General features: G+C 37.8%; 1 protein-coding gene across 2 annotated transcripts in view; it reads right to left on the bottom strand.

Annotated features, from left to right (window-relative positions):
- The window catches only part of whrna (whirlin a), a 125177-nt gene that overhangs the window by 28951 nt on the left and 78799 nt on the right, over positions 1 to 17427 (bottom strand). Inside the window, exons 4-5 of one of the 2 annotated variants that reach the window (XM_087791043.1) lie at positions 15570 to 15853; positions 13064 to 13100 (exon numbers count right to left, since the gene is read on the bottom strand). In XM_087791043.1, the coding sequence (XP_087647169.1) occupies positions 13064 to 13100; positions 15570 to 15853 (321 nt within the window). The remainder of the gene's footprint in view (positions 1 to 13063; positions 13101 to 15569; positions 15854 to 17427) is intronic. The other variant, XM_087791045.1, reaches the window with a different exon arrangement.

Here is a 17427-nt window from a genome sequence, read left to right as displayed (position 1 = left end):
ATCATTAGGTTTAAACTCTTGGCCCCTGACATGTCTTGCCTTCAACATTTTCAGCCCTTGTTTGCCTAGAATGGTGCTTTAGAAATAACCATAACTTACTTATTAAATTACCTACACTTTAAGGAATTCTCTGTAAAAACATTGAAAAAAAAAAAATGAAAGCAGTTTCTATAATAAAAAAAATAGCCCTTTTTTTTTAGCAGAAGTTTAATCATATTTGAAATATTGCTGATCCAGTTCGTACCATAACAACAAAAGTTAATGAAAAATCTAAATCTAAATTATTACTAGAGTTAAAAACCTTCACATTAAAACTCATACTAACGTGGAATTTCTAATATATTTTAAAATGAATCTGCAGACGCAGAATTTAAAAAACCCCAGACAACCTGCATACAATTCTATTGGGTCTAATCTTATTATTCATCTACTTTCAAGTATGAAAAACAGATTATCCGAACGGAATCATTTGAAGCTTTGAGCTACAAAGTAATACAGAACAAAAGTATTTGATGGGAAATTAAATAAAAATGTTTCAGACATGTAGAAAAGAAGAAATAGGAGGAAATGAGGAATGTTTTTTAAGAAAATGTTATTTTAGGCAGGACGAGTCAACAGAATAAAGAAGATGGATGTGTCGATGGTACTGCTTAAAAGAGGATGAATAACAGAAGGTCAAATACGTCTTCTGATGAAGACGAGGGATGCAAGGAGAGAGGGAGTATCGCTGATGGATGGGGAGGAGATGAGGGGGGGGGGGGGGGTAATGAGACTTGGAGGTGAGGAAGGAGGTCCGAGGAGGAGACGAAGGCATGAACTTCATCCGAGGGGACGGAGGAGAAGTGAAGGTGTCATTACTCATCACATCCCAAATGTTTCATTTTCACTCCTCTGCTGTTCCCACACCTTCAGCTGAATCTGCTGCTCACACTTCCTCGGATGAAAGTGTGACTTTCTTTTTTTTTTTTTACAGCTTTGATACGTTTTTGCTCTACAGAGTCGATTCGCTGCCAATCAAAGACTCACAATAATTACCTCTTTTATTATATATTTTATTCTTGTGTTATCAGAGGAGCAGCAGCTTTATATATATTTACCAATCAAAGAAACGACTTCAAAGTGAGAGCTCCCGGTGTTTGTCTGATCGAGACAAGATGAAGACGCCATCCTGGCACAGATGTCTCCTCTCTCTTTCTCTCTCTCCTCCTCTTCTCTTGTTCTGCATAATCAGTTGTTTTTTTTCCATGGCCTGAGCGCAGCCAACAATTGTTTAAAACTCAAGGTGAACTCTGCCGCCGCCTCTCCCAGCAGAATCTTAATGGCCACGATGCTTACCGTGAGAGTTCTCTCCGAGACCCCTTCCTGTGGATCAACTCAAGGGGAACCGAGGCGTCGCAGACGCCGCCGTCATATTAGAGGGCAAGACTTGACACGCCAACCGAACCTCCTCGCCACCAGAGCGGAATTAGAAAAACACCCGCCGTCCGTGGCTAACAGGGACTGGACAATGGAGGTGAAAAACCATAGAAACTATTTTTGACAGATCGCTGCCTTCCATCGACTGGTTCATCACATGTGCAACAAATACAGCAGGTGACGTTTAATCGTTAGGCCGCGGATCAGATACACCATCGACAGTCGAGGGCTGTATCTGCTGAGATACGAAGACATTGACTTATATTGAGGGAAGATCCAAGATATGGGAGTTCAGGATAAGCACAAAAAATGTACTTTGAATGGTGTTCAACAAGAAAATTAGCAGCAGTGAATTAAAAATGAGCTGAAATATTATCTTATTCAAACACGCAAGTTTTCTTTTTTAAGTGTGTATCCTCCCTCGTTTGACTTTCTTTTCTTCACAGGATGAAGGGGATGATTCATCGTGTTTTTGTCGTACGAGTGAATTTTCTTTCTGAATAATGATCCTCCGTCGCTTTTGTAGTTTCACAATGTGTTCTCTTTGTTTTCTTTTGCATTTTTCAACTCGGTTTTAACTTTACAATCGCAGTGTTCGGGAGACAGAAGACATGCAGTTGATCTGTGGAGTTTAAAGCAGCAAAAGTAACATTCAGACTTTTACAACAAAGTAACAGAGGTTTGTGTGGCGAAGGAAACAGTTTTAATTTCAATCGTATAAAAAAGGGATAACACTAAGAAAAATATAATAGAATATTTCAAAACTACATTATGGCCTTAAATAAAATATCATTTGTTTTTAATAAAGCTTATATTGACCCATTTAATAATCAATATTTATATTTTCATGATAGTAAACTTTAGTCCTTTTACATAAATCTAGCAAATCACAGAACGCCTCATGCAGTATTAAGCAATCAGAAGCAACAACTTTTGTGTGATTGAATCACGTAACTTAAAATATTAATACAAATATAAATACATAACTAAAAAATAAATATAAATATAAGTATAAATAAAATAAATACAGCGCTGACGTCCTAATTTTGTCAAGCTAACTAGAGAGTTCTCGCTAAACTTCACGGTAACTTCCCCTCAGTAGGAGGAAATAAACATTAGCTTTCAAATTAAAAGCATTTAATCAGCAGCATCTTCCTTGTAATCCTTTATCATCACGGTCATATTTCATACTGTTTTGAAAACCACGCTTGATAAACCTTTTTTTAATTATTTATTAGTTCATTCACTTTTTTCTATATCCATTGATTGTTTAAAATTCATTTAGATTGTCAGCCAATTGAAAGGTCTCAGATCATTAAATATAAATATACGGATTTTGAATATTGCATTTTAATTAAATGTATAATTAAAACATAATATTTCAGCAATGACTTATTTCAATGTCAAAGATGACAGGTTTATGAAGCTATAAAACAGAGGAAACTAGAGGGCTAACATCCCACAACAATTCAATATAGACTTGTTGAGAAATTATTAATATTTTTGCTTGTGTGAGGAATGCTGTTGAGATATGAAATAACCAGTATCCAATTGAATAAACTTCCCTTTTAGGTTAATATTCCTGTAAAACTGACACTAAAGGAGTCAGTGCCTCACTAACCATGAACCTCACTGCACGTCACTGCTGTGTGTAGATTCCATTGTTGCACTTTCTATTCTGTCTTTGTTTTTGTTGTTATTAAACTGTCCAGTCACTGCCTGTTCCTCCTTCGGTAATTGGGTCTCCTTTCTTGTTCGGAGTCGTTACAAACATATCCTAACTTACCTCATATAACTTCCTCGAAATTAAAATACATGCAACATTTTGTGCTAAATCAAAAAACATGTTTTGGGTCATTAAAGTACTTCATTAAAAAGCTCCAATCTTGTCAAACACGTGATAGATATCCCTTGGGTCATTACCCATAATGCACCAACACGCAGTACGTAAGCCTGTACATGATGTTGCATAAAGAAGCAGCTGCTCGAAGAAGCCGAAAAAACACCAACAAATACAAATTCAGTGCAAAAACCAAAACAATGTTAAGGTCAGTTTTCCTGTATTATGTTCCTTCGTTAAAGTCCTAAGATTCTCTTTGAAAATGAGTAAAGTTCATTTAAAAGAGTATCTTATCGTAGCCCAGAGAGTTACGGCAGCTTCATGACACATCATCACAAGTGTTTAGCACCATAGGAACATTGTTAAACAATCCATCTCCACAGGAGAAGAAAAAGCCTCGAGCTTAACGACTTGGAAGAGAAAACAACCATGACATCTGAAGAGAAAACATCTCAATATGTAAACCAATGTCAGGACGGTGAGATGATGTAACGTCGGTGCATCAGTAATAAACTCATCACAGGGTTTTATGGAGCGAAGACAGAAAAATGGAGACAGGAATTTTCTCAATGTATAAATACACTTTTACCTTTCTCTATCTAACTAGAGGCCGACGTCTCAAATAAGACCAAACACTTTAAGTTCAATTCATGTGTTGATTTAAGTCTCTTAAATAGATGTTGGACTCTATTGTATCATCAGTGTCTGTTTGTACAAAACTCTCTTTTCATTGAAATATTTACATTAGAAAATGATCTTAAGCCCCGCCCACTGAAAACACTTTCTGGAGATGAAAGCTTGTTTACCATAACCACACCCACTCTGCTGTGATTGGTCAAACATAAAGGTTTGTCACTGTCTGTCATCAATCACGGAAGTCTCCACCTTCAAGGGACTTGTTGTATAAAAAAAGCGAAGCGTTACGTCAAAATGGACTATCCTCTTGTAACCTCTCGTTCGCCGAGATTTAAGAAGGGAGAGAACTTTATAAGGTAATAAGTTCAAAACATTGTCATGATGAGGAACTTACTGCATCTTGGAGAGGAAGACTTCATTGTTTGAAAGTAAGTCAGGAGAGTTTAGTTTTCGCAAAGTTGCCATTTAAACAAGTTTTTCATCAATAAGTAAAAAGTACGACAATGAAGTGGTAGAGTTCCACTTCTCTGTATCATTTTTAGTATGCTGGAGGTGTGTTTCAGTACAAAATTTCAGTTTCATGTCCTTGATTACAAGCTCACAATGGTGACCTTCACATCTTGCAGACATGCTCCGTTTGTTTTTCATCAAGTACTGTTTTATCAGCCATTAATAATTCATTTTTAAACTTTCCAACACTGCTGTGGCCAACACAGCATCTTCTTCTGTTCTCACCCCAGTCTGCACTAAGCTTTTTGTATAATCCAGATGCTTTATTGATCATTTACCTTGTGAAAATGAAATGAGTTCCACTCCAGTAATATGTTATTGTAGGCAGACTCACGTCGAATCAATAGAGTTTACTGGACTGTGAGAACCAGGAGAAAATGTATTTTCAGGTCAATGATTTCTGGATTATCTACAATAGTAACGCACTTGGATTCACTAAAGTTCAATTTTATCTTATCTCATGTACAATTCAGCTGTTTATTATCCTTTAGGTGAGAGATAAAAATCTTTGTTACAAACATGCTATAAAAACATCAAATAGTCGTCTCCCATGAGACCATCAGCTTTGAACCTCGCTGTGTCAACAACATGAAAAAAAAGATCTTCTTGGTTTCAGAGGAAAATGAGCTGCAGCGACCGCTGGGATGTTTGTGTGCTGTAGTCCCTGTGAGGAATTGCTGTTTGTCAAACATGATTAACTCGGGATGGATAACAAGCCGGAGTAGAGCTGCAAAACACACTGGACTGTCGTGACCAGCTGTCAATCCAATTTAATTTAACAAAAACATCAATAAATATATGAATTTGTATATGACAACAGAAGCATAAAACGTTCTAAAAGTGCTAATTACAGCAAAAGTTAAATTGTTAAACTTTAGAGATGATATTTATTTGGAAAAATGCAAACTAAAAATGTGTTTCTTAAAATCAGTAAACATGTCTGTGAATAAATATGCAAGAAAACAACCACAACAAGTTAACAATCATCTTAGAATAGCTTATAATAAATTGAGATCTGCGACCAAAATGATTATTTTATTGAATTAATATTTAGTCAAACATTTTTTAACTCTATTACTTTGAAAATTCAAATAACAGCAAGTGGCAGTAGATTTACGAAATGTACTCATAATCCAGTAGAACACATACTATAAACTCAATGGCCCGGGGGCCAAGACTGGCTCATCAAGTCATTTTATGTGGCCTGCCGGATGGTTGGCTCAAAATCAAGTAGATAAACGTTCAAAAATGATCTTAAAGATGTCAGTGTTTAAGACAAGATTTTTATCTCAGAGTGAGGTAACTGACTTGAGCAATTATACAGATAATATATAGATATAATAAGGGTAGAGTTAATGGAGGAAAAACAAAGAGACAGACGAGCTTCCGGGACTGAAATGGATTTACTTCCTGTTACAGGCATTTTGATAAATACACATTTTTTTTCACTCTTTCGCTGAGGTAATTCATTGATGAATATAACAGAGCTTTGTAAAACCAAAAATGTATGGAGTTTTACTCATTTAATGCAAAAGTACTTGCATTGAAATCCAGATGTAAAAAGACAATTCAAATAAAAAGAAAAACCCGAAAACCAAAACTTAACTTGGTGCCTATAAAGCAAACTTTAGATATGTATATCTTTATTAATGCACACGATGGCATCAGCTTCAGGCTCTGACCTCCTGACCGCAGTCACACAGAGTCATTGCAGTGATCCAGAGCAAACAGAAGGAGGATGGATTTTGTCTTCAAATAATCACCATCTCTGGTGAGTCTGATGTGTTTGAACTATGAGGACGTGTGGATGAATATAGAAAGCATTCTTGTTTTTTACTTTAGTCATTTAAGATGCAACCTGAGGCACAATTTCAATCCGAACATAATGTTTGGGATACTTTACCTTTACTTTATCTCCGAGTGAAATCATAAACAAGCCCAAGCCACTGACGTCATGTGATCGGATTAATATTGATTGTGATCAAGTTGTCATGACAAGGTCATGCATTCATCCTCCATGCATGACGTGCCTTTTCCTCTACGATTGATCTCTTGTATAGTATTGATCGTTTTTTATTATTGTAATGCGACAGTGGCTCCATCCATCCGGTTTACGTCACTGAAGGTGACATTAGCGGCGTCACTAATCTATGGAGACATAACATGGTAACGAATTACTGAAACTGTCAATTATTTAATTTATATTTTACAATCTATTTTTGTTTGTCACTATCCCGGACTGCTCAATTGGTAGAGTACACCAACCCTAGAACCGAAGGACACTGGTTTAATCCCCTTATTTGCCATTTGTCATGTCGTGGTTTTAGAGATCTTATTGTAAGTAAGTAAGTAAGTAAGTAAGTAAGTAATATTTATTTATATAGCGCTTTTCCAGACCAGGGTCACAAAGCGCTTAAACAAACAAAACAATACTCAAAAAAGTATATACACTTTTAAGATCAAGATAATACTGAGAACAACACAGGAGTTCCAGAAAATCAAGGAAAAGCCTGAACAAATAGAAACGTACAAATAGGCCTGAACAAATAGGCAACAGCCTGAAAAGATTTCTCTCCTCTGGTCCTGAACCGTGTGCGAGGAACCATCAGTAGATTCTGATCCATAGACCTCAGAGCCCGAGCTCGGGTGTAAGGCTGGATCAGATCAGTGATGTAAGTATGTATAGTGTTGCGGCCGCAGTAGTAGACTTGCACTTTCCAGGCTTTTATAAAATAAATGGTCACAAAACTCATGTACCTAAGATGTAATGATTTATTATGCTGCATTATGCATTGTGAAATTGGTTTAATAGTCAGTGCAAGTCCATAACATCACTTTAAATTATGCAAGAACTCTTCTACCAAAAGAAAACTGAAGAAAAATTAAAGTTAAACAACACGTACCTCTCGTATTCTTTTTATTTAATGTGCAGGCATTATTTATATTTATGCATTAGTCATGACAAGACACATTATTTTGAGGAATGGGCATCCTCATCTATTTTTTAAATGAACCTGCAAGTTAGTTGGGAAACTTTATTCACTGATTTTATTGGAACGGCTATTATATTTTGTTTTGGATGCATCTCAAATACAAGTATATATTAACCCTTTTAAATCTTGCATTTCTAATGATATCTTGTTTCCCCCAATATTTAAAATTACTTTCCATTATCTCACTGCTTTCCTTTCTTTATTTGTTACATTTAAAGTTGCCGTAAAAGCATCGATCCTGAAAATGACTTGAGATACACAAATAAACCTTGTACTGAAAGAATATGTCTATCATTGAAAGATATCTTTTCATGATTTAGTTTAGAAACAGTCACTGAACCTGGTAAGCAAATCAATCCACAAATGATTTCGTTTCAAAGAAAAAAACAAACAACTGATCCAACTGATCCAATTTTTTTAATTTTTTTTTACGGGAAATCACCTTAGCTTCGTCCAAACAACGTTAATTTGTTCTGGATGGAGGCGGAAATGGGGTCAGTGTGGAATAAATGTTGGAGAATTGCTGCCTGACCTATCCTTAATTAATTAGCTTATCAGCCCAGACTGGCCTTTGGGCCGCAATTACAGAACCGAGAGAGCGAGACGTCCTCGCCGAGAGGAAAACGGCGGCTCGTGGAAAGATGTGTCGACGAGCACTGAAATGATGTGACAGCATCTTAGGAACACGAAGATGAACATTTAACTTTTTTTATTTTATGAGGCGCAGACGGATGAACATTTACGTGGAGGACGGGTCGACACTCTGGTGTTGGTGCTGACTGGAACAGATTCTGCCCGACACTCAGGAGGATACCGCAGAGCTGTGAATTATTACCTTCCTACTCGCAGGCGAGATCCGGGGACTGGCTGCCAAATCTATTTCTTTCTCTGGCTCGCTCACTCCGCGGCCGGTTACATGTATCAGTTTTCAAATCAAATTACAATTTTTTATCATGTTAGACACTTTAGACTTAATCGCAAAAGGGGACAAAACATTTTTATTGTGTAAGTTGATGGGCTGAACTAAAAGTACATTTACCAAACTGCTCGTAACAGGAAGTTGTAGACAATAACTGAGCAAGACTGTGTTGAGTGTGTGTCATATTTACACAACCACACATGTTAACATATTCATTGCTTGTGTTCGTAATGTAGGGGATGTTATCCATAGGACATATACCAATAAGCCATCAGGAAGAACAATCACCATTTTGTTAACAGTATATCGTTCTAGTCTGTGTTTTTCTGGTTGTGAACTTTGTTCTTGTCTCTCTGATAATCAATAACTTACAATGGAGCATAAAGAAAAGAAAAATGGGACTGTCAACAGGTACATTCTGTATATCTCTACTTCTACAAGTAAAATTGTTATTACTAAGTACCAGTGTAGGTACTTTTAAAGGTACATTTTAAAGTGTAGGTTTGGATGCTGTAATTAATAAACAATACATTTAATAAACAAAACAAATAAAAAAAAATAATTAAGGTTGAAGCGATCAAAATTGTTGAAGCTAACACAAAGAGTCTCAAAAGAACAACACTTTCCCAATTTATTTCCCTCCTAGAAACTAACATACAAGACTCTTTCCTAATTTTCTTTTTGATCACACAAATCTATTAAACATAACCAATAACATTGAACGACACTGTATAAAACCACAACAACCTTTAAAGGAATGATTCAAGTGTTAAATCTATAAATAACTGGAGAAATAAAACAAGTTCAGACAATAGTGAACTTATCAAACAATGTCCAATTTTAAGCATTTCTATCTCATCGCTGATTGACAGAGAGTATGTGTTTTCTTTGTGTTAATGTTTTCATCGAAGTGATACATTATTCATCATACGTTTTTAAACGCACCGTAGCAATCCCAGTGTCATTGAATGCGTCATTGATTATCAAAGAGCTGCAAAGAAAGGGAACATTATTGTCTTTCTTCCAGTCTTTACCTCATCCAGCATTCATTGTTAATTTATTTTGAAAGAGTAGTAACGAAAACCTCCATCTATCCATCATTGTGTATGAATATACAGTAATTAACCTCTCTTTAAGAATAAATAATCAGCCAGGTAAGCTAACTGAACTGAAGGACAAAGCCTGAAGTAAGGAGTAACAAGGCTCTTAAAGGAACACTTAGTTACTGCAAAATGTAACATAGTTTCTGTAACGTGTTAATCTCAACACTTTTTAGAACCAAATCTTATCTGATAAATCTAGTTTTGAGTTTCAGTTCTAAATCAAGTTAGCTAATCCGACGTATAAATCCGATTGCGATATTGTCTTTTTATTCTTTGAGGCTCTTTCCATCTTAATTATATCCGTGTTTTTCCTCCTATTCAAAATCTACTACACAATTCCTTCTGGCGTTTACAAATATTGGAAGCTGTACAAGACTAGGTATCAATATTGATTATGCTCTAGTCGTGTGTTGATACTCTTTAGAGAATTGTCTCCGTTTTCGTTCCATTTCTTTCTGACAAGTGTTTCAAATCCCCTCCTGCACAGATGGAGTCATGGATTCATCCCTCGTGTCGTCTTTGTCAAACCTCAAAAGAACAGAAGAGAAAGAGCTCGATTGACTGCAGCAGGCGCAGTAATGCCTTCTGGTACCATCCTGTTGCTTTTCTCTGTCGCTTCTTCTCCGCTTTTCATTTCATTTCTCGACTAATAACTCAAGAAAACTTCAACTCCACAACGGAATATTGAATAAAGTCGATCACGAAATCCCAGGAAGAAACGTCTTTCATGTACCCGTTGACAACGTCAATGTGCAGCTAGAACCTAGTTACATAAGGTGAGTGTACCAGCCCTGCGGATGGAATACAGAGTTCCTACAACTAATAAAGCTGGTCCTCTGAACCGGTGTCCTCGCTCTTATTTTCTCTCTGTGAGTGGTTGTCACTCAGGAACACTGCTTGGGTTTCACGGAAAACACATTGGAACATCTGGTGAAAGCAACCTTGATCCTAAAGCCTTGAAGGTAGTGGAGAAGATGGTGGGTTTGAAGTTCACCTCGTATGTCTCTATGAAGAAACTGTCATCTGTATTTGTCAACAATAATTCATTCGTCGAATCATCGCAATGTGTAGACATGAACAGCCCAGCATCGATGTGCATTTTCTTTTTAGTGCGCCATTGTACTTTATTTTATTTAATGACATCCGTGTCCACGGTAGAGCAGAGCGATAATACACACACTGAAGCCAATTAAATATGTTGTTAAACATCTTGTAACCTCCTGACGGATGAAAGTGTTTTCTTGTTGTGAGCCGTAGATCTGTGAATTATCGCATCATGAAATCTAATTAATGCGAATCGTTACCTGGTGAATGGTGATCGAGTCAAATTGTGGCGACAGTGCATACGCCTGCAAATTAAGTCACAATAATTTTACTTGAACAAGGAGAGATCCGTGTTGTTTATGATAGACTGCAGAGGATTAAGTGTGGAAAATAAATCATAGCTCTACTTAGACGGATCTCTCCGAACAACATTTCAAGTTGAAGAAAAATGACATCCTTTCTGCCTCGTGGGTGGAACAGTTTTATATCCTTCTAAAGACATTAAGCTTATTTTGTTCCTCCTGAATTGATCCATGAAAAATTCCATGATTGTTTAAGATAAAAAAAATTAGAAGATGGCGTTGATTCCAGAAATGTAAAATAATAATAACTTCCCTATTCTTCCTTTAATGAGGACCACAGAAGAACACATGAGAGATACTGTGAAATATATACCGAGGTCAGTCAACAAGATGACAGCTTACAATAAACACACAGTGCACAGTTCAAAAGCAGCATTTCTACAGTCAATGGTTCGATGCGAGTCAAAGTACAAAGAACGGTGTCTCTTCCCCGACTATCATCGTCGGCCTCTTGCTGACAAACCACGTTATCTGTGGATTTACGCCCAAGGAAACGTATAAAGATCACTCTGCTGTTGTTTTCAACAGAGGCTCGGTACAATAAAACATTTGTAGTGGAAATAAAAGAGATTGAATCTAGTAACCCGTGGAGTAGCAGTCAAAAGCGCCCTTGAAGCCTGGATTTTTACGGATCACCTGGTGAATTGTTCACCTGACGGCGGCGAAGCATCTCAAGAAGTACAGTTTACTGTGACCATCTGGAATCAAGTCAAATACGTTTGGAAATAAAAGATGTTTCAATTATGTTAAAACAAAGGTATGAAACAAGCTAAGAAAACAAAACTAGTTCACAGAAAGTGCACATATTTACACAAATATATATAGCAAAAGTAAACAGTTTGCCAAGTTAACGCTCTTCTCTTCCCCCCGTCACAATAGATGCCAGTTTAATTAAAGAAATGCCCTTTCGTCTGACAGCTTCAGATGAGTTTGCACTTCCCCCAGTTCAGCCTTTGCTTTCTCCCCGGAAAGGTCAGTGTTTATAAAATGGCAACAAACACAGGACACTCCATTGACTCTGCAAAAGTTTGCCTTTAAAGCATTTCACCCTAAACCCCAATAAACAGTGTTTATATTCTCGATTTAACCTAGACGTTTGTCTTCTACCTGTGCCAGGAGGTATTTGTAAAAGTAAAAAGTTGTCACCTCTGTTCCCTTCTACTTTCTTTGTCCTCTTAGTCCGTGCCAAGTCACCAAAGGATGAGACAATAATAGTCTCCTCGTCGTCCTCTGGATAACTGCTTATACCAGGAGTGTCAAACTGAATCACACAAGGGGCCAACAATACAGTCACGGGCCAAACAAAAATTGATTTTCACCAAACTTCTTCTGTGATAGGAAGTATTACTCTGAAGATGTTGTATTTTCATTTTGTAGAGGCTCTGAATTATCTTTCTTTATCCTTATTCAAAAAAATGTATTTCCTGGACATATATTTTACCCTTATTGGAAGTGTCTGTAATATGTCTACAATTATTCAATGTCCCCTATCTTATCTTGAACACTTAAACATCTTTATAGTTTCCAAAATAAAATCTCCTTTGAGAAACGGTCTGGAAGGCCAAGTGAAACGACTCAGCCAGCTGTACCCGCTGTCCTAATAATAACAAAGGCCTTTTTTTCTGACTATTTTGCACCTGCAGGTGAACAAGACCAAATATATATGTATAATCTGCTAATGTGCTAGAAAATGTTACCATCATTGGCTGTATGTTAAGTTGAAATTTATGTTTCCCTTTCTTGGACTGTTACTTTCCAATGACAAATCAATAATAGAATCAAGGCACTGTGACGACCAGGGGTGAAAAATCCAAGTAGACTTTCCTTTGTGAACAAAAAAGGTGTCAGTTCAAAAATAAGTTATAAAAAAAAACAATGTTTCAAGAAAACAATTTGGAAATAATGAATAAAGACCAGACAACAGAAAAGATTGTGATCGAACTCATGCTTCTTGTTAAGTATAGATCAATTCTGCTCTGCTTGGGAACTCGACTGTAAAAAAGTTTGTGGCCCCTTGTTAGTTTAAGCTTTATATACTGTATATATATATATATTCATTACAAGTTACTGTTTTAATAATTGCGTTGTATATTTAATAGTGTTATTAAAGACTTTTTATAAACACTTAATTCTGCCTCTTCGTCTTAGGCAACATCTCTCAACAGGAATCCTTCATCTTCAGCCAGTAAATCTCCATCGATAACATCACGTTGACAAGCATGGCCTCGTGAGAATCTTACCTTCCCGGCAGCCGACGCTCCCGGCTCCATCGGAAATCTGTCAGGAAGAATGAGAGAAGACACGCCGGTTAAATCTTCATACCACGTTAATAAAGTATTACAAGAAGTTTAATAAAGGTGCAGGAGAGATCAAAGTCACCTCCTGATATATTGTATAAAATTATGACCGAGGTCACCCAAGATTTTTCTTAATAAGACGAGGTCAACACAGGTCGCGTTAATAACATGTTTCACTTATAAAGTAATATCTGCAGAAGTTGTGGTTATTTCACCATCCACCATAAAGATGATTAAATGTCAAACTATCTGTGTGTCTTTTCTACCTTAGATTAAATGTAAATACAGTATATAACTAAGAATCACATGATATACTTGAAAAGTTTCTACTTTAGAAAGGATCTGCAATACATAATTACATCTTTTATAAAGTCACAAACTTCTTTTTTAAAGACTTGCCTTGAATAAATAAAAGCATCTACGCGAAACACAGAATAAAACCTTCTAATTTTTTGGTGTTAATTATTGTTACGCGACCTTGGATCAAACCCACATCCAAAAGTTTTCTGAACAGCAGGAAACATTTGTTCCAAACACCTTTTGCTGCCAAAGAACTTTTTCCTCAGGCGAGCCCATTCATATGTAAAGTCAGTCCACTTTCTTTCTACAATCCATCCATTCTTTTGTCGTTCTTTAAAAAAAACGTATTCTGACTTCTTGAAAATAGGATTTATTTTTTAGAAATGACATGAAATGACAGCTAACATTCATTGCTCTTGAATCAGGAGCTAAAACGACTTGAGCACAATTGTTGAGGAAAAACACTTTACATACGTTCGATAACTGGCACACATGAGGTGGGATTTAAATCCAATTAGCCAGGAGGCCTTTGGAGAATAACTCATCCATATCTTGTCACGTCAGAGGAGCAATATTAAATGTCGCCTCCCCTGCTGCTGCTTTTGTACGTCTAGATAACTGCTCGTCTTCATCAAGGCGCGAGATATGAGCCTGAACACAATGAACGTGTGCCGCCGTTTTAGACATGTTATCACAAAGAACACAATTCTTCTTTTAAAATACTACCACCCGCTGTTCACTGCTATGTAAAGAATTGTCCACTCAACTTTTTAATGTACATTCCAAGTCTATGATTCTTTGTCTAAATCGTACTGCTTGAATAATCCCACCGTGTTTTGTGTCCTGATCTTGTCAGTGAACATCACAGCACAGTGTTGTGTGGGTTGATCGTCCAAGGGACTCGTTAATTTGTTGCCCGTGTTCAGAAACTTTTGACCTTTTAATTTTTAATATTGATTCCAGTTCGACTGTGAAATTATGTAGTGATATTTTTCATTTATTTCAAGCCTTATTTCCACTAAATGTTCAGCGCCTGTTGCTGCGCCAAAGCACCAGAGAAAGATGCTAACTGTAGCTCCAAACTACTGGAAATGCTACGCAGCTGTAGAGCACCTAAAATAGTTGGAACTTTCAGGATATGAAGAAAAAGGAGAAAATTAGTATTATAAAGTATTATATTTTACAAAGAGTCATTTAAAGTCAGTTAAAAGGAATTTATTAATAGTAAAAAATTAAAGTTTTAAGTAAGTAAGTAAGAAAGTAATTTTTATTTGTATAGCGCTTTTCCAGACCAGGGTCAAAAAGCGCTTAAACAATCAAAACAATATTCAATAAAGTATAAACTCTAAAGGGCAAGATAATACTGATAACACAACAGGAGTTCCAGAAAACCAAGGAAAAGCCAGTAACCCCTGTGATAAACAACGGACCAATGAACCTAAATGTCGCTGTAGCTCAGCACCAAAATAAAAGTCTTAAGTGAAAGTATTTAAGGCAACTTAGGGGCAGTTAAGTTCACTTGATAGCAGAGATTCAATTTCAGTCGATGACGAAATCCTGAGTTAAAGTATTTAATCGAGCTTTTCAAAAAAGTTGTTGTTAATAAGGATTATTTTTTTTAGCAGCACCAGCTTTCATGAACACGCTCGCTCATCTTCCGGGTCAGGAGCTGCCGAGTGAGTTGGTTTGAAAGGCTGGCATTTCTTCCTGCAGATCTCCTGATTGCTTTTGGTGTCACATTAAAGTCTGCAAATGAGAGTCCTGCCGTCTGAGAGACAGATGTCTGATCGAATCAGACGAGGGCTTCACCCCTGGCGGCGCCTCATACCCGCTCTCAGTTCTGATAACTTCAGTAGAAATAATGGCTTCGCTCCTCCTCCAGCCAGCTGTAATCACGCTCGCTTTGTTTATACAACGAGTCCCTTGGAGGTGGAGACTACCGGGATTGATTAGAAGCAAGATTTAATCTCCAGAAAAACAGTGTTTTCAGTGGGCGGGGCTTAAGCACATTTTCTAATGTAATTATTTGAATGAAAAGATAGTTTTGTACAAACAGACACATACTGATGATACAATAGAGTCCAACATCTATTCAAGACACACTTAAATCAACACGTTAAAGCACAAAACTGGGGTCGATCGCGCTCACCCTGCCATGCTGCTGTTGGCCGAGCTCTCGGCGATCTGAGAGCTGGTGATCCACTTGGTCTCGCCCACCACCGTCCGGGCGTGAGGCAGGCGACCCACGTCCTTCACCGTCATCATCAGGTGCCGCGACGACTTCAGGACCCGGACCGCCTCGTCGTGGGGGATGCCGAGGAAGCTGCGGCCGTTCACCTCCAGGATCTGATCCCCCACCTGTGAGGGAGGGAAGGAACACTGAGGTGTGGCGGCGGGGGGCGAGCGAGACGCCGAGGGCGGAGCGGGCAGAGACTGTTTCAAGGTCAAAGGTCAGAGGTAACGGAAGGTGGTAGAAGTGGCTGAGATGAGTAGGATGCAAATGAAACAATACTTCTGGTCCCTTAATGCTTTAATAATATAAATATAAGGACAATAGTTCTCTCTGACTTGGGGTGACAAGTGGCTGATGAAGCTTCGTTTACTTCGTCCTCATTTTCACAGCCCACTAGATGGCAGTCTTTGCTGACCTCATCCAGTGTGCGCCACCTGATGTGTTCTACAAAAATAAGGCTTCATGAAGCTTCAATCAGGTCAATTCAGGTGGCAAAAAAAACTTCCAAGAAATGAGGAAAAAGTACAAAGAATACATTTTTAATTCAGACTTCAGGAGAGAAAGGACTTGGCTTTGTACAATCCAAATGACTCCGTCTGACATTTTCACTGGATTAAGTGACTTTCATTAAGACCAAAAACACTGAAATGTCATTTTTTGCCGGTTTGTTTAATTGCATTGATATCAGCCTCCCTGTCTACAAAGTCTTCTAACTATCCACGGAAAGTTTTGAGAAAAACCTGCGCCATATTGAACACGTCTCGGGCGATATACGACCCCTCGAGGTGACCCGGCGCCAGATCCATCACGGCTAATGCTTGGCAGCGGCTCCTAACTTACTCGGCGTTCTGCCTCTTCTGGAAAATTTGTATCAGTTTGTGGAGGGTGTGCGCGGAGTGCAGATGAAAAGAGGGGCGCATAATTTAAGTTTTATTTACAGACGCGGTCAATCTATCAGTGCCGACAGTCGGACCCGCTGCATCAGCAAGCCCTTGACACTTTTACCGAGAGGTGGGGGACTCATTCTGGGATGCTGCCACTACCAAAAGCCTCTTGGAATAAAGTTTCTGTCTGGATCTTCTCGGACTTGTTGTCCCTGGAGTTCACTTTACATCCAAATAACCTCCTTTACAACCCCATTAACTGAACAATGTGACATGTATTTCATTCTAAACATCATTTGCAGGCGTTAAAAGAGTCACTATATTACATTTATTGGTTCTGAAAATCATGATTTGTACACCGTGGCGCCGTGAAGTGAAACTCCAGCTGTGGAGTGACAGTTACAATTACTTTTCTTCGTCTGCAGAGCATGAATGATTCATCTGCGGAGGAGTGTTGAAAATGAGGAATTTAAATGACCACTTGCTGATGAGTAAGTCAACTTCCCTGCTCAGAACGGCAAATATAAACAGAAGCAACAATCCTAGCAAGAGTAAATAAGTAAATATCAAACATGAGCTGCTTGTATTGATAAAATACAACGAATGATTTGATCATCAGAAGACCTCATGAACTGTTTCAAGATTGCAGTTTAATACGCCTTTAACTCATGCTTCGGTCTGACTCAATAAAAAAAGAAAAAAACAAGTGTACTGTAGTAAAAGACCAGATAGAGACAGAGAGTGGTGTGTTGTCATGGTTACACAGCGAGAAATGCTGCACAAGTGGTCCAAATTTGAACCTTTAGTCAACTTGAACCCTGTTGCCATTGGAGATTAGAGATTGGCTCTTCCAAATCAGCTCCATCATTTTGGATAATGATGGCACACAC

Source organism: Callionymus lyra, chromosome 5 (assembly GCF_982586985.1).
Source record: "Callionymus lyra chromosome 5, fCalLyr1.hap1.1, whole genome shotgun sequence".
NCBI lineage: Eukaryota > Metazoa > Chordata > Actinopteri > Syngnathiformes > Callionymidae > Callionymus > Callionymus lyra.
Note: the sequence above shows the minus strand (reverse complement) of the source record. Positions and strands in the feature narration are given on the sequence as shown.